Genomic DNA, 25,576 nt, shown 5'->3' with positions numbered 1-25,576 from the left:
CCCGTGCTTCTTAAAGAGTTCTGGCTCAGTTGCTCTGGCAGGCCTTGAAGAATGGCACCACCCTGCCACCTCCCTTGGTCTTTTTTTTTTCCTGGTTTCTCTTTAATATGAGCCCCTACCCAACCCCCCATTCGTCTCTCCTTCTCCTCTAAGGTAAGAAACTCAGAGAAAATTGCATTTGGCCCCAGCCTTGCTGCCAAAGCACACACTCAACAATATTTTAGTGGAGAAATTAAACTCCTGTGCCGGGGGCAGCTAGATTCTATCAGACTCACCTGCATAATTCCTGAGTAGCATAAACAAAATCAGAGTTTCAGAGAGTTTAGGTATGTGAGAGATGGGGTTGTGTTAGGCCATGACCAGTGGGGCCTGAATGGCCTAATGTCAACCCTTATCTATGGGTCAGTAACAAACCTAGGTCTGGGCTAGTCTGACCCAGTACACTGCCTCCTAAGTAGTGAGCGACAATGCCGCAGTCTTTGGGCTGTCACTGGAGCTGTGTAAACACATGTTTCTTGGCTTTTTCTGAGGCTCAGCCAGTGAGTTGGGGGTAACAGTGCCTACTCTAGAGAGTAATCATGAAGACAACATGGAGAAATTAATGTGTGTTAATGTGTGCAAGTGGCTTCCTGTCTTCTGTGTTGTATGGTAGGGGCACATATCCCTTAACATTATAGCTATATTATTTATAGAGCCCTGCTGTTAGTGTCCCTAATAGCTAAGGGCTCCTTGGCCTTTCCCTGGGATCGCAGATGCTCTGGCTCTGGAATCAATCCTAGGGTCTCTAATGTGTTTGAGAAAATTCAGAATTGGGTGTTTGGAGCCATGAAATCGACAGAATTGGTATTTGTACTCTGACTCAACCTTCTGGGCCAACCAGGAGGCCAGAGAATTGGGCAGGACTTTGGGTGGGACATCCAGGAGGGGTGCCAGCTTGTGTGATCGTATCAGAGCGCTGTGGAGAAGGCAAGGCTAGGCTGTTTCTCACCCAGAGTGCTGAAGACCTTGTAAGCCATGAGGCTTTTGTCAGTGGTGAATGCAAGCCGGTCCTCCCAGAGACCGCTCACTGGTGGAATGTGTGAGAGCTTTCTGAGAGCTCCGGCATACAGCAGGAGACACCACCTGCTCTGAAAACAACATTGTTCCAAGTGCAGCCAGGTTACCAAGGAGGAGGAGTGGGGTTTTCTCACTAGCTGGAGAGACTTGGCTGTCAAGGCCATTTAGTTGAGCCAGAGCCATTTTGTGGAATAAATGTGTTGGGTACAGGAAATCCACAGGAAAAGCCAGGAATAGGCAGCTAATTCAGTCAGATCGGGATGTAAGCAGGCTTTATTCCTTTAGTCAGAACAGATTTACTGAGATGCTCATGAAACAGTGTCAAAGGTCCCTTCCAAGCCTCTCTACCTAATGCTATAGTTACAGGGTTGTTTTTAATTTTATTTTAACTTCTTTAAGAGGAACACTAAAACAGTTCTTTCAAAAAGAAGAGCTGGGGCTGAGACTGGGGAGATAACTCAATGGATGAGAATGCTTGCTGGGGACCTGAGTTCAAACCCCCAGCACCCGTGTAAAAAGAGTAGCTAGGTGGTGCGTGCCTGATACTCTAGCATTGTAAAGGAGCAAAGGCAGGAGGGTCACTTCCTGACAGCCTAGCTCCAGGTCTGTAAAGAAGGGAGCAGGGTAGTGAATGACAGAGCAGGACACCCAGCAACTTCTTGCAGACCTACACAATGCATGAACACACACACACACAAACACGCAAACTTTTTTTTTTTTTTTTTTGGTTTTTTTGAGACAGGGTTTCTCTGTGTATTTCTGGCTGTCCTAGAACTTACTGTGTAGACCAGGCTGGCCTTGAACTCAGAAATCCACCTGCCTCTGCCTCCCAAGTGCTGGGATTACAGGTATGTGCCATCACGCCTGGCTCTCAAACAGTTTTTTTTTAAGGCCTGGAATTGTTGCTTAGTGGTAAAGCACTTACCTAGCATACACGAGTGTGCACACACACACACACACACAGACTCAAACACAAACACAAACATGCACACTTTTTTTTAAAAGCCTGGAACTGTTGCTTAGTGGTAGAGCACTTACCTAGCATACACAAAAGGAGGGAGAGGAGCAGATAGGAGAGAAAAAAGAAAGAACAAACAGTAGAGTTAGGCCCTCATAAAACTTGGAGCCTTTGCTGCTTTTTGTCTATAGGGCTTTTAGTCTCAATTCAATAATGACCAGAAATGTTAGCTAGAGAAACAGATAAGTAAGTGACCCCCACCTCTGTTGTGCTGGATGAAGTGGCTTACAGTTCTTATTGACAAGCTAGCAGAGGCCCCCTTACTCAGACAGAAAGGACAAACACACAGACAGACACACGTGGTAGGAGAAAAGATAAAGGTGCCCAGAAGCTAGTGTGAAATGAACTAGCGGACTATTAACCCCCTTCATTAATCCTGACAAACAGTCAGGGTCCGACAAGCTTAGCTGAGGGACAGTTGCAGACTGTGGAACAGACGTGAAAGCTGAAACAAACAGTGGTGAAGAAGACAGGGTTACAGGACAGGGGACAGTCTCACTGACCAAGCCTCAAAGAGAAAACTGATGCTGGGGAGGCAGAGGCAGGTCGATCTTTATGCGCTTGAGGTCAGACTGGTCTACATCATACCTTCCAGGCCAATTAAGGCTACATAGTGAGATCCTGTCTCAAAAATATATAAATAAGTACATCAATCGATAGTTTTGACCTCACAGGGATTTATTAGAAAAGCCTTTACATTTTATTTGTTTTAAAACAAGGTCTTGTGGTGTAGCCCTGGCTAGTCTACAAGTTGCTATGTAGACCAGGCTGGTCTCAAAGTCTCGGGGATCAGGCAGGAAGTCACCAGTCACCTACCTCCACCTACAAGTGCTGGGACTACAAGCACCACCTCCCTAACCCCCGAAGACTCTGTAGAGGGAGATTCTGGCTCTGTAGTCAAGTTCTGGAGCTAAGCCCAGGGCACAAAGGAAATCAGACTAAAGGCAAATGTTCAAACCACCCCTCCCTGTTGTTATATTTATGATGTCTTTGATAGGATTCTGATGCCTGACTTGGCACATGGTATGAGAGGAAGAGAAAGCATGGAGCATTTCAAAAGTATTGAGTTTTCTGCCCCTGGGGCAATTACATTTTTGAAGCAGACATAAAGGATTTCAATGAGAACAACTGTAGTGGCGACGTTGAGAAAACTCTAGAGTGGAAATGAAGCATTTATGTCTTTGGGTTTCTACACAGTCCCCTGAGAGAACCGAACTGTCCCGACCTCTTCAGAGACTTTCATATTGGAGGCACTGGTTAGGTATGGAGTGCAAACCGCTTCCCCCAAGGTGTTGCTGTGGAAGTCTGCTGACTCCCAGAGGTACACAAATCACAAGGCATGATGGACCTATAGTGGCTTGTTTGTTCTTTTGTTTCATTTTCTGTGCAGTGTTGGCAGTCCTGTCCTGTCCTGTCCTGTCCTAGCTAGACCAGACTGGCCTCAAACTCAGAGATCCTCCGGCTTCTGCCTCCCGAGTGCTAGGATTAAAGGCATGAACTACCACACCCAGTTTTAAGATACATTCATGAAAATGATTATTTTTTTTATTTATGTGCATGTATGTGAGGTTGTGCATATGAGATTGTTCTTGCCCACAGAAACCAGAAGAAAGCATCAGATGCCCTAGAGTAGGAGTCACAGGTGTTTGTGTGTCACCTGATGTGGATGCTGGGAACTGAATTCAGATCCTCTGTAAGAAACAACAAGCTCTCCTAACAGCTGAGCAATCTCTTTGGTCTCCCCCCCCCAAAGTGTACTTTTAAAATGTATTTAGGCATACATTGGTGAGGGGCATCAATTTGCCACCTTCTGCCTGTGGAGGTCCAAGGATAAGTTCCAGAACTTAGTTCTCTTCTACCATGTGTGTTCCAAGAATAAAACTTTGGTTGTTAGACTTGGCCAAAGCCTCTTTACCTGCTAAGCCATATCACCTGCCCTACAGTGTATTTGAATTTATTTTTCTGTGAATTACTGTCTGCATTCTAGCCACAGTGCAAGGCTGTAGCGTAATGAGTAGACACCTGTTTTAAGCTGGGTGTGGTATCACTTGGGAGGTGAAGGCAAGAGGACCCAGGAGTTCAAGGGCAGCCCCCTGCTATATAATGATTTGGAGGGCAGCCTGGGCTATGTGAGACCTTAGCTTAAAAACAAAACACAAGGCAATGGAGATAAGGCTCTCGGTAGTTAAGAGTGATCATTGCTCTTGCAGGGGACACAGGTTCAGCTCCCGCGGTAGGTCACAACTGTCTAACTTAGTGCCAACATATCCGACAGCCGTTTCTGGTCTCCAAAGGCACCAGACATACACATGGTGTACATAACCGTGCATTATAGGCCGGGCAGTGGTGGCACACGCCTGTAATCCCAGCACTTAGGAGGCAGGGGCAGGTGGATTTCTGAGTTTGAGGCCAGCCTGGTCTACAGAGTGAGTTCCAGGACAGCCAGGACTATACAGAGAAACCCTGTCTCGAAAAAACCAAATCCAACAAAACAAAACAAAACAAAACCAAAACCAAAAAAAAAAAAAAAAAAAAAAACCGTGCATTATAAACACTTATACACATTAAAACAAGTACACACAAGATAATCGTTAGCTCTTTTAAGAAGCTGTTTTCAAAAATGAGAAATGCTAGTATTGGAGAGATGGCTCAGCATTTAGGAGCACCTGCTACTCCTCCAGAGGATCTGAGTTGTGTTCTTAGCACCCACATCAAGTGGGTAGTTCACACTCTCCTGTGGTTCCAGCTCCAGGACGTGATGCCTTCTAGCCTCTGCTGGAACCTGCATGCATGTACACACACACACACACACACACACACACTGCAGCTCACTGAAGAGCTTCCTACATGGCTTAGAAGCATCACTGGACTGGGCAACAGTAAGCACACCTTTAATCCTGGGAGGCAGAGGCAGGCAGATGTCTGTGAGTTCCAGGACAGCCTGATCTACATAGAGAGACTGTCTCCGAAAACCAAAATGAAGAGATGAGCATGGACCACAGGCTATTCATAGTGAAGCCTAGGCTATTCATAGTGTAGCCTAGGCTATTCATAGTGTGCATCTCTAAGCCTAAATATATCTACATCCATTGAGGCGGGGCAGGTTACATTTAATTTATACATTATAAAATCCAGCCATTGCAAATGTGTATTTTCATGTTCACCATTACTACATTTTAGTTTTAGAGCATTTTATGTTCCAGAAAGTCCCCTTGGGTGTGTTTGCAAAGAATAGCCACTCCTACTCCCAATCCTAGGCAACTACTGATTTGCTTTCTGTCTCTAGAAATTTGCCCTTTCTGGAGGACATTCTATATATATAGAATTGTATAATGTGTTTAATCTTTTATGTCTGTCTTTTTTACTTGGCATAATTTTTCTCACCCATACCCATGGTACAACAGCACATGTCAGTTTCCAGCTCCTTTTTTTTTTTTTTAAATTAGCAATGCTATTCCATATAAATCCCTCTAGAAGTTGCTAAGTGACAGTGGCACATACCTTCGGTCCCAGCACTTGGGAGGCAGAAGCAGGTGGATCTCTGAGTTTGAGGCCATACTAGTCAACATAGTAAGTTCCAGGGCAACCAGGGATATACAAAGAAACTCTATCTTGAAAAACAAAAAAACATGGCTGGAGAGATGGCTCAGCAGTTAAGAGGACTGACCACTCTTCCTAAGGTCGTGAGTTCAACTCTTAGGAACCACATAATGGCTCACAACCATCTGTAATGCAGTCTGATGCCCTCTTCTGGTATGTCTAAAGACAGCTATAGTGTACTCATATACATAAAATAAGTAAATAAGTTTGAGTTTTTTCTTAAAAAAAAGAAAAACAAACAAACAAAAAATTCTGTTAAACGTTATTTGTGATTGGAGGCATCACTGAACAAAACCTCGGTCTCTTTGTCCTGCCTCTAACTTAACCTGTCTAGCTGAGTGGCCTTAGGGACGTCCTTCCTTAGGCTGTCTCCGTCTGTAACACGAGGGGTCTGTAACATCTATTCCAATAATTTTTTCAGGTATAATACACAAAAGAAAATACCTTTACTTTTCTTTTTTGTCTGTTTGTTCAGATGGGGTCTCTCTATGTAGGCCTGACTGTCCTGGAGCTTGCTTTGCAGACCAGGCTGGCCTCGAACTCATAGGGATCCTCCTGCCTCTGCCTCACCACTGCTAGAATTAAAGGCACATGCATCATTCCTAGCTTGTTTATCTTTTTCACTGAGTATTAGATCATAATGTCTCCTTAATTATGTTTGTCTTTTTGGGGTACTGGGGATTGAACCATGGTTTCACGTATGTTAGGCAGGTGTTACAGAGCTATAGTCTCAGTGCTCTTTTTTTTTTTTTTTTAAATTTCTTGAGATAAGGCTTCACTAAGTTCACTAAGTTGCCCAGGCTTTCTTGAAACTCACCCTGTCACCCAGGCCACACTCAAACTTGAAATCCCCCTGTCTTAGTTTCCCAAGTGTCTGGGGTTCTAGGCCTCCACGCCAGGCTTGGCTTATAATTACTTCTTTATTTTTTCTTAATTTTTAAAATAATTTATTTATTTTTATTGTATTACATTGGTATTTTGCCTACATGTATGTTTGTCAGTGTGACGGTGCCAGATCTCCTGGAACAGGAGTTACAGACAGTTGTGGATATCTGTATACCATGTGGTTGCTGGGAATTGAACCCAGGTCCTCTTGGAAGAGAAGCCAGAAGCGAGTGCTCTTAACCACTGAACCATCTCTCTAGCCCCTTCTTCTTCTTTTTTTTTTTTTTTCAGACAGGGTTTCTCTGTGTAGCCCTGGCTGTCCTGGAACTCACTCTGTAGACCAGGCTGGCCTTGAACTCAGAAATCCGCCTGCCTCTGCCTCCCAAGTGCTGGGATTACAAGCATGCGCCACCACGCCCAGCTTCTAGCCCCTTCTTTACGTTTTAAAGTGTCATTTATGGTGTGTGTATTTGAGTTCTGTACTCACTAGGGCACTTGTGTGGTGGTCAGAGGACAGCTTGTGAGAATTATGCTCCCCTTCCATTATGTGGGTCTCAGTGAGTAAACTCAGGTTGTCAGGAGCCTACAACATGATGGTTTGAATAAGGAGGGCCCCATAGACTTATATATCTGAAGGCTTGGTCCCCAGTGGGTGGAAGTATTTGGGAAGGATTAGGAGGTGTGGCCTTGTTAGAGGAGGTGGATTTACTGAGGGTGAGCTTTGAAGGTTCAAAGCTGACACAATTCTCAGTCAGCTCTCTCTCTCTTTCTCTCTCTCTTTCTCTCTCTCTCTGCCTTGAACTTGTGGATCAGCTACTGCTCCAGCACTATGCCCACCATGATGGTCATGAATTCTAACCTTCTGGAACTATAACCTTCAAATTAAATATTTTTTTTAATCATTTGCCTTGGTCATGGTATTTTGTCATAGCAATAGAAAAGTAACTAAGTCACCCAGTGAGCCACCGCACCAGCCCTTTAATTACTTCTTAAAACAACACAATTATATCCTTAACATCTACCTTGAATCTTGAGCATGGTAGTACAGGATTATGATCTCAGTGCTGGAGCTGTGACAGGAGGATCAAGAGTTTAAGGCTATCTAAGACCCTATTGTAAACAAACAAAACAATTATATTGTTAATTATATTTTTATTGAGTTCCAGTATGCTTCCTAGAGTTCTAGAATTTTAAGGTCCTTGATCCTATATTTTTACTTTTTACTTACTTGGAAGTTTCTACCAAAGCCTTTCTTGTTCAGGCCAAGGCTGACTTTAAAAATGGCTATGGTTTAACAAGAAAAGTTGAGTCTTACTGAGGACAAAATGAGAGTCAGGGTGTGATGCACATGGGGAGAGGGAGACGTGAGAAAGCACTAATAAAGGAGACAATGTATGGGCCCCAGCGAGGGACAAAATGTGTCAGAGAATACAAAAGGTCAAAATCCAGGCCAGCTGGTTGTCGTGGGAGTAAGGGAAGGGTTACAGGGAGACAGAAGCTACCAGAATGGGAAAAGGCGCTAAGGGATAGGACCACCCCCTTCTGCTCCCATAACCTCATTCATTTCCTTGTCCCTCCTTCCCAATCCCTCTCAGGCTGCCCTGCTCCTTTTGCTCTGACCCCATTTCCTCAGGATTTAGTTCCCTGAGGAGCCAGGCCTGACATTTCAGACAGAGGCTGAGGAAAGGAGGTAGGTCAGAAAGAGACACTGTGTGTGTTCGCGTCATCTCAGATTCTGCTTAATCATTTTGGAACTATGGGGCCAAAGATAAGATGTAAGCACGCACACATCTACCAGGAAGTTCAGAGACAGAAGGCTGTCAAGGCGCCTCCAGTCTTGCGGAACAGTTGTTCCTGCTTGGTATATTTTGGATGATAGAAATTTGGAATCCCCATATTCTGGAGCCTTCAGAACTGAAGTTCCTGTTGGCTCTAACAACTATATCCTTTGTTGATCCAGTGGCCACTAGGGTAAGGCCTTCCTGCTGACTCTGACCAGTTAATTCTTGCAAAGCCTTTTATCCTAGGCAATCAATCCCTCAGGGTCTTTTAAGGCCCCTGCACTTTAGAGAGTCTGTTCAAGGAGTGGCTACCAGACTCATGCCTGAGGAGAAATAATTCTGATTCCTTTGAGTCCCTGCAGCAGCCATGGACATCACAAGAGCATTCTGAGATCAAGGGCCTTCCGTATTTACTGTTAGAACCCCTTAAACACCAGGTGTGGTAGTACACACCTTTCAGTCCCAGCACTTGGGACTAAGGTGGAGGCAGTCAGATCCTTTAGGAGGCCAGTCTGCTCCGCATAGAGTTTCATACCGTCAAGTTTTCTATAGTGAAACCGTCTAAAAACCTTAAACGATTTAGTGCAAAATACATGAAAGACTATTGCTATACCCACTTGCTGTATGTAATCCTCTTCTCCTGACGGTTTTGTGTACCTGCCTCTGGCCAATGTTGTCACTATTGCTATTGTTGTTCTTCCTTCCTCCTCTCCTTCCTCCCTCCCTCCTTCCTTCTTCCCTCCCTCCCTCCTTCCCTTCCTCCCTCCCTCCCTTTCTTCCTGTCACAGGGTCTTATGTATCCTAGAACAGCCCAAGGATGATCCTAAACTATTGCTCTTCCTTCCTGTACATGTCCAGTTGCAAGGATCACGGGCATGTTTGTATAACCATGCCCAGTTTTATGTGGTACTAGGGATGGAACCCAGGGCTTCATGCATTCGAGACAAGCACTTTATCGACTGAGCTACATCTCAACCAAAGTCTCTGGAAGCAGAAACCAGGTCATGACTTCCTATTGCAATAGCATCTATCCTGTACCACTTCTGTTTGTAAGCTTCAGAGCTTGCTAGGTTGTGAACTTCAGGGTAGGAACAGCATCTTTTTCTTTTAACATTGTGTGTGTGGGTGGGGGGGGGGCGCACACCATGACATGCGTGGACAAAGAACAACTGTGGAAGTCAGTTCTCTTCTTCCATTATGTGGGTTCCAGGGATCAGACTCAGGCTCCAGGCTTGATAGTATTTACTGGGCCATCTCCCTGGTCCTGGGAGCACCATCTTGGAACATTTTTTCTATATTCCATAAGCTCAGAGTCTGACATACAGTAGTCATTTCAACAAATCTGTGAGGAGTGAATTATTGGCTATGATGTTAATAAGGATGACAGTGAAAACAATAAGGAACAAGCAGGAAAGTGCTTTGTAATGGGGAGCTTCTCCCTTAGCATCACACAGCCTCTCCAGAGCCTTGACTGTGGACTCTTTCATTACTGGAAGCAGACAGGGCCAATGTTCAGATGAGGTCCTTATCCTGCTATCACGCCCTGATGGGGAAGCTATCGGGTACAGAGACGTGAACAAGAGAGAGCTGCTTGGGCATGATACCCAGCAGAGGACAGGCACTGCATACATGCTTGCTGTCTATGCCTTGAACTAGGGGCAACTTCAGTGTCCTTTGCCAGCAACTTATCAGGAAAGACCATAACTTTCTGGATTCGGAAGATTCAACTCTCCATTTGCACCGCCTCTGATGACTCTTTTTCCATTATCTATGTACTCAGTACTGGTACCCTGGCTTTGGGGAAAGGTTTAAAACTTGTTTCTATCTAACTATCTAACTCCTCTTCCCAAGGCAAAATTACATCTATGAAATAATGTGTCAATTCATCCTTACAATAAGTCTGGAAAGTTGATGGCTCAGGGTGATTCTTACACAGAGAGGAAGCTATTTGCCTAATGTGTTTCAAAATCCCTCAGTCCAAGGCTTTTATCAGTAACACACACTTAAACCGATCATCCAATAAAATCTACTCAATATTGCATGAGACTATCTAAGAATCTATGCACATGTGAGGGGTTCTGAAATAGCTTGTTATCAGATGAATATGCCAGAGACCACATAGTTCACCCTTTCCCTCACAGGTGGTTCCAGTGGTAAGGAAGTTGAGTATTAATTGGGAAAGTACTTGAAACTGGAAGTCCTGTGTCTGCCATAGGATCTTGGGCAAGCAGTCCAGCCACTGTGACCTAACCTCTTGTAGAGTAAAGACAATCATATTTGCGTTTTGTACATTCTATGCCTATAGTAAGAATTAGATAACATGATGATGTGTAAGCTGTAACACACTAGACAGATGTCAGCACACCAGCCAGATACATATCTTTGCCGAAAAAAGTTCATGAGAAGTTTTATAAGCATAGAGATCAAGCAAAACTTAGCTCTGGAGTCAGCCTCCAGGGTAACTCCAAGCATGATGCTTCTTTCTAAAGACTCAGTAAAGAGGACATAGTAGCAACCTCTCAGTTTCAGGCATAATGAATAAATGAAATAGCACACAAAGTAATTGATATGTATCTGGCATGCAGAAAGGAATTCATTGAGTATTAGGTGCTATGCTGTCTATTTTCTCAGTGATGGTGTAAGACACAGGGGCAGAATAAGTCTCGATAAAGGGCAGGGATGTGAAGTGTATGAGAATGTTGAGGTAATTGAAACTGAGAATACAGTCTGCTTCCCTCACCCCATGCCATACCCGGAATCAAACCTAGAGCTTTGAGCATGCCAGGCAAGCACTGGTTCACTGACTTCCACCCCCAGCCATCAGATGTACTCCTTAAAGCTGAGCTAACCTGAGCTAACCTGAGAATAGCTGAGTTTTAATTCCAACCATCAGGTTTTATTTGTCCCTATAAGGCATTTAGTAAGATTGTCCTCCTCATGGAAAAGGAGTACTCTTTTCTTCCATCGCAAAAAATATATATCTCAGATCTTGAAGCAAATGCTTCAAACATGAAAGTAGAGTCTTTGCGAAGAAAATCTTTTCACAGAATGCCCCTTTGCCTCTATATGTTCTGCGCTCATGGGCTGATTTTAATATTCAGCCAACTGTTGAATTCCCACTTGGAGCAGTATCTGCTTTCAGTATTTGATCCCATAGCATCCTCGCAGCACACGCCCAGTTTACTTCCTTTCCTCTGATTAGTAAGTGTGGCTTCAAGGGAATACCTTTAAAAAAAAAACACTAAACTCGGCAAAGACTGAAATAGAAAGCCAAATCAGTAGCAAGGTCAAAATTAGAATTCATAACTAAATATAAATCTAGAGGGAATTATCCAATTACTTGGATGGTCCCTTCTCACAGACAGTCCTGCGTTGATTGACTTTGTTTCTTTTCCATATATAGAACAAAATAGATAATCGATTTTTTTTAGAAGCAGTAAGTTTTAATAGTATCTTAATACTGCTTTTTCTTTTCTCCTGAAAATGCCTTCATTCACACACACACACACACACACACACACACACATCATATAATTTTCACAACTTGCCAGTTTTCTCTTTGGGGACCATCTGGTCTTTGACTTGTAGGTCAGAGAACAACTGAGCTGGAAAGTCAAAGATTTCCTGATGGAGTCACTATCAAACTTGATCAGATTTATCAATCACTTTGTTTTGCTAGGTACCCTTACAATGAATGGATGTCTCTGAAGGGAAATTCCCAGCTCCTTTTAAAGTCTCAAGTTAATTTACAGACTAACAGCTGTTTTTATTGAGATTGGACCAGCTTCAGGAAGGGGCTTGGAAACGTAGAAGACAAATGAGTGTCATGTGAGGCGAGGTAGCCATTAAATGTAGGACTTTAATGCAAAATTCATGCAAATGATAGGCAAACCTTGTATAAATTTATCAAATCTCAGTTTGGAGTATGCCAGTTGCAGTGAAATCTCATGAGAATTGAAAACTAATGTTTTTCGGTTAAACCAAATGTAACGACTTTTGAAATTAGGCTTTCTCAGTCCCACTGAAACTGCTTAAGAGTTTGACATTACCCTGTTTAAAGATTTCATTAGTATTTGATTCCAATCCACATCCAGTCCCGCCCCCTGCACAGCCTGATGGCACAGTCACATGGCATATATTTGCATACTACCTGGGACTGGGTGTGACGATCCTCCTCTTTGAGCCTTCTCATTGGCAGTGCTGAAGAACCAGCCCTCTACTGGAAGGACCAATCGGCAGCCTTAAGGACATTAAAAAAAAGAAAAGAAAAGCATGAGGGTGGGGTCTTGTGTTGATGGCTGAGCAAATAGACCAATCATCCTCGGAAAGAGAAGAGCCCCACTGTGGATTGGTTTAGGGGGAGGTCCTGGGACTCTATCGGCCAATTGGAGCTCTGGGCCGAGGGGGCCGGTCCTCACCCGTAGGGCAGATAAGTAGCGGCCGCGGGGGTTGGGGGCAGTGTGGGGCTCGCCGTGGGGCTGAGGCGGCAGGTAGCCGGGTGGGCCATGTCCGGGGCCGCAGCGGGCGGCCGAGGCGGAGGTTCCTGGGGGCCGGGGCGCGGAGGGGCGGGGGGTCTCCGGCGGGGCTGCTCTCCACCGGCGCCCGCTGGCTCTCCCCGGTTCGGTCTGCAGCCACTCAGGGCCACGGTCCCCTTCCAGCTGCAGCAGCCGCACCAGCGCCGGGACGGGGGTGGCCGCGCAGGTGAGCCGGGTCCGGAACGGGTGCTGGGGCGACGGGCTGGAGAGTACTAGCAGTGTGAGGGGGAAGTGGATGGAAAGTGGGAGAAGAGAAAAGGGGGCGCTCAGAGTTCGCGAGGGCGGAGGGAGCGAAGGCGAGCAGCTGCGAACCTGAGGCGCAACTCCGGGACGGGGTGCCGGGTGTCTGGGCCGGGACCTGAGGGGAGGGACCTGGCTGATGGAAGCTAGCTTTGGGGGGCGTAACCGAAAAGTGGTCCGAAGTGTCCGTCCGGGCGGTGTGAGAAGTGCTAGAGTGCGTGCATGGAGTGTTGTGGGCGCCCTGAGTCGAGGGCTTCACTGGGAGCCAGAACCGGTGGGCGCTGGAAGCCTGCTCGGCGAGGGGGAGGGGCATGGAAGAGAGCCGGGTGGAGCCATGTGTTACTTCTCCTGCTTGAGTTTGGCCCCAGCGTCCCTCTCTATGGCTCTCGAGTTCCTTTCTTCACCACTTCACGCGCGCTGTCCATTATGCTTCTTCCAGGAGATGATTTGAACCCAGCCCGTTGGAATAAGTTAGTTTAACGGCTTTTACCTCGGTGCAAACGTACCTCTGTTACCGATTTTCTACATTCTCTTCGGTGTAGCCCCGAAGTTGTATGTTTCCATATCTCTGACCTGCTTAATATGGCTGTCTCTTTCTAATCATTCTGTGCGTGTGTGCTTATGTACGGGAGTTGGGCATTTTGCACCCTACTTCTTGCCTCCTCCGAAGGTGTTTTGTCCTGAGCGTTCCCAGCCAACGTGGCAGTGGAGTGCTTACAATCAAGTATGCTGTGGCAAATACCCCACGTTCTGAACAGCGCTGAAGCAGTTTCTTAATAGCAGCTTGATGTGGTGGGTGTGGGGAAACTAGGGTGGAGCAAATTTACACTCAAGGCTGTGATGGGACCCACAAATGCAGGCCCTTTGGAACGGAAAGGGAACCTACTTGCATGAGGAGGTTGGCAGTCAGTTAAAAGTGAAGTTTGCATTTGATTCACACCAGATGTGAAAGGATCATTGCACACTTCCTAAGTCTAAGTTTGTACCAAGTGTACAGAAGTTATGGTCCCTGCCATCCTAACGTGACATTCTCTACACCAGTCTCTTGTTCTTTCTGCAGATTACTAACTAAGCTTGGATGTTGCATATCCTCTTCCTGAAGGGATTCTGTTACAAGAGTCTTGTTAGATAGAAATGGGATTCATCAGGTCTTTGAGGTAGAAAGCCAAGTCTATGTGGACCTCACTGTATGTGCTAGCATCACATTCTGGAATGCAGAACTTGGTCAAATCTGGTAGCAAGATGGTGACCAAGTCGTCAAAGTATGTGTAGAATCTGGTGGTGTAGAAGAAGGCAATGCCCAGACAAACTCATGCCTATCATCAACTATAAAGCAAACCACAAGACTACAAACCTGTTGGTTTTGTTTGGGCTTCCTTGAAACCCAGGGAAGCTAGAGCACCAGAACCTTCCTCACTTTCGGGAGAAGTGCCTTGCCTGTGCAGCAGTTAGAAATAGTTTAGCAATCCTTTTAAGAGCAGTTGTTTTGTGATTCCAACAGAGCTAGCATTAAAAGGGAAAGCAACAGTGGGGGCTAAGCAGAAGGGAGGAATGTGGGCTAGAATGCTTGGGTTTCATTACTTGGCCTTCTCCCTTTGCAGGGTTGAGGTCTCTAAAGATACTGATGAAAACAGGAAACCAGAGGTCTATGTAACTTGTCAGGTGACTAAGACAGATTGAATGGATTCCTGCATTATGTATTTGATTGGTCCATTGTTTTTCCACCTGTTAATATCCCAGATGTATTAAAAAAAAAAACTTTTGCCTATGGGGTAGCATTATCGTGTTTTCAGTAGGAATGGAGGGAGAAAGATGAAATAGTAGCTTGAGCCTCCTGGTCTTCTTTGTGGCTAAGCATTAAATGGAGGTAGGGGGTGTACCTGGTCTTTGACTTGGGACCTCACTCATGTTCCTGTATCTTTGGGTTGTTTCTATTCCTTCTATGCCTTGGGAAGTGTGCAGGAGTGTTTTCCCCTAGGGCATTAGGCCATGTGACAGGGATTTTTTTTTTTCTCTCACAGACCCTGAAATGAATGATGTTTGTAATCTGGGTTTTAAATACAGGCTCTTCCACTTACCAGCTGGTGCATACTCTTGAGGAAGTTTCTAGACTCCCTTTCTTCTTCTGTGGACAGTAATATCTGTATCATAAGAATTAAATGAGTTCATGAAGAGCTTAGAGGAGCTCCTGGCACAGGAAAGGCACTGTAAAGTGTGTCCGTCACTACTGTTCTCTACACTGAGCTACTGTAAGAGCACTGTTGGTGAGAGCTTCAATGAGCAAACCCAGACTGCTCTGAAACCAGTGCTGCAGGTTTCAGAATTTCAGGGCCTCTCGAGTTTTCTCGATGATTCTGTCATCTTTTAGAACAAGCTCTCTGTAAACGGGGCTCGGGGACACAACTGTTTAAAAAGGCTGCGTGCTGGGACTGGGTTTCAGGAACAATTAAGTGCCGTCACCGTTTCTGTTTCCCATCCCAAAAGATGTAATACTCTGCCTGTGCGGTTATCTTGCACCACACACCCTGCTGTGTTCTTGACAAGATAGATTAGGCCTCATTTAAAGGGTTATGGTGCAAAGAGCGGGTTTACCTTCTGTGACCGTTCATCCAGAAGGGATGTCTTCATAAAGCGAGGAACGGCTTCGTTTTTTTATGAGCTGGGCTGGGAAAGCTGAGAGAAAAATGAGTGCCAACTCTAAGAAAACCATGAACTACTGGTGAGTAATTAAAACCCACAGTATATTTCTTACTCTAGTTGCCCCTTGAATTAAGTTAAATTCTCTCTCTCTCTCTCCCTCTCTCTCTCTGTGTGTGTGTGTGTGTGAAGCCAGTTTGAGGCTGCTAACTTTTGTGTTCCTCCAGAACCAATGATGAGAGATAAAAGAGAAGGAACTGAGTTTTTCTTCTTCTTCTTCTTTTTTTTCCCCCGAGACAGGGTTTCTCTGTGTAGCCCTGGCTGTCCTGGATCACTATATAGACCCATGCCGGCCGCAAACTCAGAAATCCGCCTGTCTCTGCCTCCCAAGTGCTGGGATCAAAGGCCCGGCTGGAATTGAGTTTTTCTGAGAGTTTCCTTCTCTATATCCCTAGAATGGAAACAACAGTTTTGTTGTTGTTTATTTTGTGGTGCTTAGGATAGAACCCAGGACCTTGTGCATGCTACACAAACACTACCACAGAGCAACATGTCCTGCCCCATGAAGATAACACTTAATTAAACTATGCTAATTATTTCTTCAAACCTGGGAAACCAGATGCTGTCTGGGAACTACCGTACTCCACCAGAACCTTCTTAAACCAGGAGCTGGTAATTATAGCCTGTAGGTTATGTCTGGCCTGGAGCCTGTTTTTGTAAATAAAGTTTTATTGGAACATAGCCACACTCTTTAGATATTGGCAATGTGTGTTTTCATGCTGTCAGTGGCAGAGTTGAGTCATTATATAAAAGTTAATCCCTCCTTGTCATGAACAATACACCTGACTCTTACTGCTGTGTAAAAATCAGTTTCAAGTATGTGTAATGTATACTTCCTCAGAAAACCCTAAGGTAGTGTAAGGTAACAATCCTGTGTCCCTACTCATATTTTAGGGGAAAAGGAGCCATCTGTTTCTAGTCAGTTCCCAGTCATTGTGGAGATCAGCATGTGTGAGTATAGGTCCCCCACCCCCATGGTTGTCAGGTGGCATGTGTTCAGTAGACATAGCTCATTTGAATTTACATAAAAGCTTAACAGTTAAGCAAATTTGTTCCCCCTCTTTCTTTATGGCCCCCTACCTTCAACCTAACAACTCAGACTACAGAGAACATATTTTAAAAATTAAATAGAAATCACGTGAGGCATAGCTCCTGTTTTGAATTTTTCTCATTACCTTTTAGTTTTCTCAAATCAGTGAGAGCTGATAGTAATCATGGCTGCCCTAAAATACTAGATTCCCTAGAGGGACATGGGGAGTTGCTCTCCTGAGTGCCTATTTCCTGAATATAAGGTAGTATTGTTATTAGTGATGCCATTGCTAATTATAAAATGCCTTTTCTTGCATTGTTCTGAAAAGTTAGCTCTTGGGGGGGCTAGGTGTTTAGATAGTTGTAGAGTCATACCAAAGAGGTTGTGTATTAGAGGTTCCGAGAGAGGTATCCATCCCCGTGACTTGTGGTGCCACAAACAGCTGGAAGAGTAAAATAGAATTGGGACTTTTTCTGCCAAGGGGTCATCTTGGGGGTACAGTTAACATCCTTAAAGAGCCACCATGCTCCTTCTGTAACCTGTAATTGAGATGGCTTCTATTTGGGAAGCACTGAACTCTTGGGCTCGCCCTAGCCTGATTCAGCTAGCTGCTGTCTCTAAAGCTTTTCCAGGCCCAGGCGTGGTCATAAAGTGCATTTTTTAAAGCATCTGACCCTTAAATATTTTATCAATAGTGATGACTTTCTTGAAGTCGGAGGCCTCCAGTTTCTAGGATGCCATTAGCAGTGACAAGTGCCAATCTTTTGGGTACACAAAGCAGTGTGGGTTTTGTGTGTTCTTCAGGATAGCACAGTATTAGATAGTATGAGAAGTCCTTATGTAATGCAGAGCTAAGATATTGGTAGAAAGGGGGTGAGAACATTGGGGTGTGGCGGTAAGAGGATATTGTTCTCTCTGGTTCAGATACAGATCTCTAGGAAACAAGAGTCAGGGTTACAACATTTTCATAGTGATGATGTGAATTCGAGTGTTGCCTGACTGAGTAGTTTGGTAGGCTCAGTAGTCAAAAGAACTTTGCCAGCATTTGCTGCTGAAGTCAGTGTGCTCTGAGTCATATGGTAGGCCCCAGGTCCATGCTATTCCTTGATCATAGTAGTAGTTGGGAATTAAACAGCTGCCTCTAGGTTCTTACCAATCTCATACTGAGTCTTTGTGCTAAAGGATTCAGACTTGATGATGTGACATTTTCTGACAGGCCTGGTTTGGGCGTTTTATGTATACTGCCATGTGTAGCAAGCACTACTTACTTGACACTAGCTCAAGTGTTCTGTCTGGTCTTACCTGGTCTTGCTCTTGTTCTGTGGGCAGCATGGAGCCCTTCTAAGGGCTGGAAAGGTAGACCTGGTGTTTCTTTCTTACTTCATAGCGCAAGTGGATACTATGTGTGTTAAACTTGTCTTGTTGCTGAGACAAAATACCTGACTGAAAAAGAAGGAAGAGTTTATTTTGGCTCATAGTTCAAGGCTACAGTCCTACAGGACAGGGAAGCAGAGAGCAGGAGCTTGGTGCTTGTGTTACATCTGCACTCAGAAATCAGAGAGAGAATCCTGGGGCTCAGCTCTCTTTCTGGGTGGTCCTAGGACTGCTACCACCTGTATTTAGGGTAGGTCTTCCATCTTCAATTAACTTAATAGTGACAGTCCCTCAGAGACATACCCAGAGGCTTGCTTGTTCCTTCCATGATTCCAGGCCCCAACAAGGTGGCAATCACAATTAACCACTACAGATGCCCAACAGCAAGCTCATTTAAAGAGTGTGGACAATCTCTTGATGACTTAATAATAGCTGCCCTCCTGGTATAGAATTTCTGCCCTTCTGATACAGAAGTTGTTCTTCCCTGTCTTAGAAGAGGGAGTGGAAGCCAAGGGAGGCTGAGTAGGAACTGTTCTCAGCTTTCTCCTCTGCCTGAGTTGCAGCCTCACAGAGATTCCATTATTTGGTTTTCAGAGTATGAATTAACCAAACACTAGCCAAATCTATCCACATAGTTAGGTCAAAACCAAATCCTGCTCTCAGAGAGGGAAGGGTTGAGGATGCTATTTGAAGTTCATAAATTATCTGTGCTCCAGTTCCTCTTGCCGTGTGGAGCTCCGGATGGGTTGTCGTTCCTGGGCACAGCTGGCTGCGACCATGAAGCCCTCCCAGTGCTCCCAGTGCCCACTGGACATCTTAGCTTTCTGTCACTTTGCTCTCTCCCTAGAGTCACAACATTGCTGCATGTCTAGCTTTAGAGTCATTTAAATGGTTATCCTCAGGCTGAGTAAGCTTCAGCTGCCTTTCCTGTGTGGGAATACCACAGCCAGTCAAGAGCAGCTTAAATGAACTTAAAAGAACGCTATTAGAGTATTTCATAATAGGAAAACTGCAAGTCCAGCCCTGGCGAACCTGGAACTGAAGTCCTGGCCATGTACAGACACTTACCCTGCCCTGTTCAGGCACACAGGTCTGTGGGTTTGCTCATGAGCCCTAGACAGCTGACACTGGGGGAGGACGGAGTGCCTTAGGCTTCACTCGCCTGCACGTTAGCAGTTTGTGTTTCCAGCTCCCTATTAAAAGGGGTGTGTGGAAGCCTGGGAAGATTCTTCTAAAGGATTTGATTTCTCTCATGCAGTTGGGGCCATAGTTAAGAATTAGGGTGCATTCTATTGGAGGCTGCAAGAATGTGCCATCTTAAGTGGTGAACAATATTTGGTAGGGTAGTGTTGTAAATTTAGTGCCTCCCTCCCTACTATAGCTCTCTATGTGCTAATGGTAGGCAACTTTTTCCAGGGAAGCATCTTGTTAGGGGACAGGTTAGTGTACCAGCAGCTCTGCTACCTGAGTCCCTTGTTCTGTGATCTGAAGTAGCATCCTTCAGGAGAGCATTGAAGTGTTAAGGCCAAAGGTGGGATTTGACATACAGTTGTAAGACATAGCCACAAGCATTCTAAATGCAAGCTGGAGAAGGTGCAGAGTGAGAGGCTAGTTAGTGTTGCTAGGCTAATTATAGAATTGTAGGGTTTTGAATAGTCAGTCTGTCTTTCAAGTTAAATTAGGTTTCTATTGTCTTCTCTCCTTTCTCTTTTAAAAGTGACCTTGTTATCCATCCCTGGGATGTATTATGGTAAAGCATGTGCCTAACATGTGCAAGGCTTTGGGTTCTGTCACTGCAAGCACACACACATACCAAGTGCCATTGCTGTAGTCTCGTCTGGTCAGCAGTGTTCTCAAGTCTCTGTAATGCCTTCTGCTCCATCCTGGAAACTGTGTGCATGCCTTTTTAAGTAGGTGCCTACTATTTCAAGTGCAGTGGAACAAACTCCACAGCTTGAACAGATTTGAGTGCTTTTGCTGAGGGAGGGCCGGGGCAAAGTGGGGAGTGTCATGCTCAATAAATACTTGTTGGAGTGAGTTTCTGGAAAGGCAGTGGAGTGCAGAGGGGAGCCACACCTCCCCCAGGCTTGCTTGCAATGGCCCTTCCTCTACTGGTCCCATAAACTGCCCCTAGAATACCTCTCCAGCTACCTGCAGAACAACCTGCCCATTCTCCAAAGTAGCAGTGTTCTCTCCTTAAGTCATCGGGCTTCTTTTCAGCCTTGCTTTTGGGCTTCAAGCCCTGCTGGTGACAAAGATATTGCATTTCCATGGAAGTCATGGCTAGGCCTGTAGGTTCTCTTCCCAGCACAGGGGCAAACATGGACAGTCACCAGGTTGATCTGTGGAAAGAAAGAATGTGTAGGATTTTGTTATAGTTTTGTTTAAAGTCTGAACTATCTGGCTTTTGGCCTAGAATAGGTGTAGTTGATGGATCATGGATCAAGGAGACTGAGATGAGTGCCCAGTGTCCTTTTATACCCAAGAGACCGGTGCCAATTTTTTTTTTTTTTTGGTAGTGTTATACTGTACAGCAAGGAGAAGTAGGAATTGCAAAATTAGTGACTTTTTAGGCCAGGCATTATAGTGTACCCTAGGGTGGCTTTCCCAATTGTGATCAGGTTGAAAGCCCCCTTCCCCCATGCCAGGCACCATCCCAGGTATTGCTGTTCCTTCTCTTCCCCTGCTAAAGTGGGGAAATGCAGGGGATGATCATTGTCCTAACCCTAGACATTTAGACAGTTCTTCAGTCTGTTTCCCTGTTTCTAACCATGGGTCTAGTGACTTAGACAAAATGATTTAATAAACCTGCCCAACTGGGTCTGACCTGGAGCAGAACCTAATGCGTGATTAGGAGGGGAGGCAGCTTCTTTTCTCTTCTTCCTTCCTTCCACCTCTTTCTTTTGCTCCTCCCCTTCCTCCCTCGCCCCTCCTTTACACTCCCTCGCTATGAGTTTTCTGTGCCTGTGTGACCAACCACATGGTTTTGAGAGAACCACTGTTGATTACATGTGCATTCCCTGCCCTGCAGCTGTAGGCTGGCAGAAGCCTGTCCTACTGTCCTGCGATGGGGATCATCTGCTTAACTCATGCACATCAGACATTACACAGGACCGGAGAGGTGGGGAGATGGGGAGGTGGGTGTCTATAGTGTAGATGATAGAGGGGGTGCAGCCAGTGGGCTTTTTACAGTAGACACAGTATAGTCTGGATGGAGAGGGGAGGAGAGGGCCATAGGCTGCAACTTAACTCCCAAGTTAAGAGGACAAGCACCTCTTAACTTGAGGGAAGCACTAGACGCTTCTCCAGGGGAACTGTCACATGAATCATTCCCTGTTCCCAACAGAAAAGTAATAAATAGCTGTTTCTGTAGTAAGAGGCTGAGAATTCCAAATCTGAAAGGCCCCAGATTCACCTGCATTGCTCAGAGAACTTAAGACAATTGGTATTCATGTTGTATATCCACCTTCACCGTGCCCTGCTGGTAAGGATGGCATTTCCTTGTTCTTGCAAACAGGCAAACTGAGACCCAGGGAAAAAAACTGCCCACAACCATGTGACTGACAAGCCCTTTTGCGTGGTTAGGCAAAGGTCTTCCCACGCGCGCAAGTCAGCTGTGAACTTGCAGTATCGTGGCATCCCCACTACCTGTCCAGCACATCTCCTGCTCTGGTCTCCCTTTATCTGTATTCCAGGCTGAAAGTGCACCTGATAAACTGATTAAAAGAGAACTGGAAATGGGCTGCTGAGATAAGTCTGTTCCTTCAGCATCCCAAGGTGATCACACAATGGATTTTCCACACCTTTGACTTGTCTTGTGATCTGTAGACTGATGGATAGTGGGAAACCCTGCATGTGTGGTATGAGGGTGGCTTTTCATTGTTCCTGGCTGTTCAGAGGTGTCCAGTTGCCATCTGGAAAGAATAGCTCATTAGGGACAAGCAGGGAACTGGTGGCAGACTGATGTTCCTGCCTCTGGAGTCATGGTTACAGGTACTGCGTTTGGAAAGGTATGGAGAAGATATGTCTACGTAGATGGTGCTTGTTAAGGGGGTATCTTTCTTTATGTGTGACTGAGTGAAACCATAAAAAGCACCTGAGAAGAATTGTGGATGGTGCATTCCTATGGCAGGGGGTGGGCACAAGTGGCATCGTGCCACCAAAACAACTTAACCTCCCATGTAGGGTAATGTCTGGCACCACTACTCTCACATTCCTAATGGGGAAGAAGCCTGGGGCACATGATCTGCGAAAGCACACCCTCTTCTTACTTTTGGTTAACCAGGACTGGGGTTCTTACGGTATTTAATAGCACCTAGTAGGGGAACAGCAGAGGCTTGGGCCCTGGGAGAAAGCTCCAGGGAGCCTTGCCTGGTGTTCTTGGAGTTAACTAACCCCTCTACAGGATCAGTTTCCTGTCTATAGATTCATGTCATGTCCTAATGTTTGCATGCTTGTATGTACACTTTTCTTTTCCAGTAACTTTTCAATCTTGTAAGGCAAAATCTTATTTAACAAATATTATAAAAACATTTCTGCATAATAAAGTTCCCATTATATAATGTTTTGTTGTTGTTTGCTTTGTACGTTTTGTGTCCAAGTAAAAAAACAAAAAAAAAAAAAATGAAGGAAGGGCTGGGAGAGATGGCTCAGTTGCTACAGTGCTTGCTGTGCGAGCATGAGGTGAGTCAGATTCCCAGCACCCATGTGAGAACCCCAGCACTGGGGGAGTGGGGATAGGGACATCCCTGAGCTCATAGGCTGGCCAGCCTAGCTGAAATTGTGAGCTCTAGGTTTAGTGAGAAACCATGTCTCTAAAGTAAGATAGAGCTGGAGGATGGTTCAGTGGGTAAAAGCATTGCTTCACAAGCTTGACCTGACTCCAGGCCCTGGGTCCCTGACGGACTCCCGAAGGCTGTCCTCTGACTGCCATGCACGCTGTGGCATGCACTTCTCTGTATTCCCACACATTGTACTCATACAGAGAGGAAGAATGGTTAAACAAAATTAAGTTTCAATGTGATAGAGGACAATTTTAATCCCAGCACTCAAGAGGCAGAGGAAGGCAAATCTCTTGAGTTGCAGGCCAGCCAAGGCTACTTAGTAAGTCCCTGTTCCCTAAAACCAAACAAAAACGATTTAAAACTCAGTAGAACAGCAATTGATGAAGATTTTGGTCTCCACGTGTACTTACTTTGCACACAAATGCGTGCGCACACACACACACACGTACACATATAACACAACACAGAGACACTGACATTATGTTACTTTATGTCTGAGCTGTGTAGTCGCTGTCCAAGTAAAACAGAACGTTTGAATGCTTGTGATCAGGGAGAGGGGCGGAGCCCAGAAGCCCCCAGTAAACGAAACCTCCTTTTGCTTTCTCTTTACCCCCAACCTCCATTTTGTCATAGCTGCCTTTTCCATTCAAGGTGTGCCCCCGCCGTGTTGTGTGTGTGTGTGTGTGTGTGTGTGTTGAACGAACATGTGGGTGTCAAGTATGAGTGTAGGAAAGTACAGAGTGTGTGTAAAATGCAGTGGACAGGCAGTCATCAGGAGAGCAAATGGCATGTGTGCTTGTAGACAAATTTGGGTACTGGTCATGTATGTGTCCTGTGTACTCATTCTTGAACAATCAGTTTCAATGCATTCCCAAATGAAAACATTTAAGCAATAATTACTAGACCAATGTGACTATCAGGTTGCTTCCACACACTTGTAACATCTCTTATTCTCCCCACTTAACAGATGGAACAGTTGATATGCAAGAAGCTAGGGGACTTGTTTTGAGTTCACATAGCATGCTGGGGTGGAGCCCGGGTTTTACCTGTAGGTAAGATTGCCTTTCGGGAGCTTGCAGCTTTGCCCTTCTCCAACTGGACAGAATTGGTGTCAGGCCCTGGGAACTGACTGGGTGCCAGTCTCTGTATTTGCAAGTGCAGCCCTTTCTCCATCTTGACCCAGCATTCAAGTGTGCAGGTTAGCCCCATCATGCTGTCACTTTGAGCACAATCCCACACTGAGCATGCTCTGGATGCCCAGGGTCTTCTGAAGGAACATGCCTTCTCTCTTGGAGATGGAACATTAGTGGTATGTTCCTCTGCTCTGCGCTTAGCTCTTCAGTTCTTAAAATACACGGAACTGGAAGGCTCATCTGTGCCACAGCTGCACAGTAACAGTACTGTGTATTAGGATGGGCAAATCAGTGAGTTTGGCTTAGAAAGGGATGCCAGGTTATAGGCATAGTCCAAATGGCTCTTCTGAGCCTATAGACTAAGTAGTTGTACCCTCTGCCTTATGAATATAGTTTAGTGCAGGACGTAGCACCAAGAGGGGCAGGAGTTAGAATTTACACTCAGGGAAGTGCCCTTTAGTCCATCTTTCTCTTAATCCCAGGCCCGAGGAGGCTGGGTCTGGGATTACTAAGCAAAGTCAGAGGAATAGACTGACCCGGTTGTATTCCCACCCTTCCCTCTTACACACCACACCACCTCAGCCATCTGGCTGTGCGCCTTAAAGGCATCCAGTCATTTTTGCTTATGCTGTAAGGAATGAATGAACCCTAGTCTACTTACTCTGGTCAGTTGGACCAGATTCTTACTATGTGGCCCAGGCTATTGTAGAGTTTGCAATTCTCCCGCCTCTGTCCTCTGATTGCTGGGACTGCAGGTTATATATCACCACACTGGGTTTCACTATTTAACAAAGCCCCCTCTTGGTTAGAAGTTTGCTGTGACTGGAGACAGCTCAGGGGTTAAGAGCACTTGGCCTTTCTTACAGAGGATCCAAATCCAAGTTACCAGTAGTTGAGTAGCTCTTAACCATCAGGGGCTCTGGTTTCAGGGGATCTAACCCCTTCTTCTGGCCTTTATAGGCACCAGTATACACATACACAAGCCCACGCACAGACACATAAGTACACACCTAATTAAAAATAAAAATTTTAAGCTGGGCGGTGGTGGCGCACGCCTGTAATCCCAGCATTCTGGGAGGCAGAGGCAGGCGGATCTCCGAGTTTGAGGCCAGCCTGGTCTACAGAGTGAGTTCCAGGACAGCCAGAGCTATACAGAGAAACCCTGTCTCGAAAAAGCCAAATCCAAAAAAAAAAAAAAAAAAAAAAACCAAAAAAACCCAAAATAAAAATTTTGCCGGGCATTGGTGGCGCACGCCTTTAATCCCAGTACTTGGGAGGCAGAGGCAGGTGGATTTCTGAGTTCGAGGCCAGCCTGGTCTACAGAGTGAGTTCCAGGACAGCCAGGGCTACACAGAGAAACCCTGTCTCAAAACAAAACAAAACAAAAATAAATAAATAAATAAATAAAAACAAAATATTTTTTTTAAAAGGCAGTTTTCTGAA

General features: G+C 45.3%; 1 protein-coding gene across 4 annotated transcripts in view; it reads left to right on the top strand.

Moving 5' to 3' along the window:
• Positions 1–12,810: 12,810 nt before the first annotated feature.
• Positions 12,811–25,576, top strand: part of Fam117a (family with sequence similarity 117 member A) — a 44,634-nt gene continuing 31,868 nt past the window's right edge. For 2 of the 4 annotated variants that reach the window (XM_052197113.1, XM_052197112.1), the window contains exon 1: positions 15,688–15,834. Coding sequence is in view for 2 of the 4 variants with exons in the window: in XM_052197112.1 (XP_052053072.1) it covers positions 15,770–15,834 (65 nt within the window). In the remaining 2 variants the exon portion in view is untranslated. Of the gene's footprint in view, positions 13,042–15,687; positions 15,835–25,576 lie in introns of those variants that run through there. The other 2 variants (XM_052197111.1, XM_052197115.1) reach the window with 2 other exon arrangements.

This window comes from Apodemus sylvaticus, chromosome 10 (assembly GCF_947179515.1).
Source record: "Apodemus sylvaticus chromosome 10, mApoSyl1.1, whole genome shotgun sequence".
Lineage (NCBI taxonomy): Eukaryota > Metazoa > Chordata > Mammalia > Rodentia > Muridae > Apodemus > Apodemus sylvaticus.
This window is presented reverse-complemented; position numbering and strand designations above follow the sequence as displayed.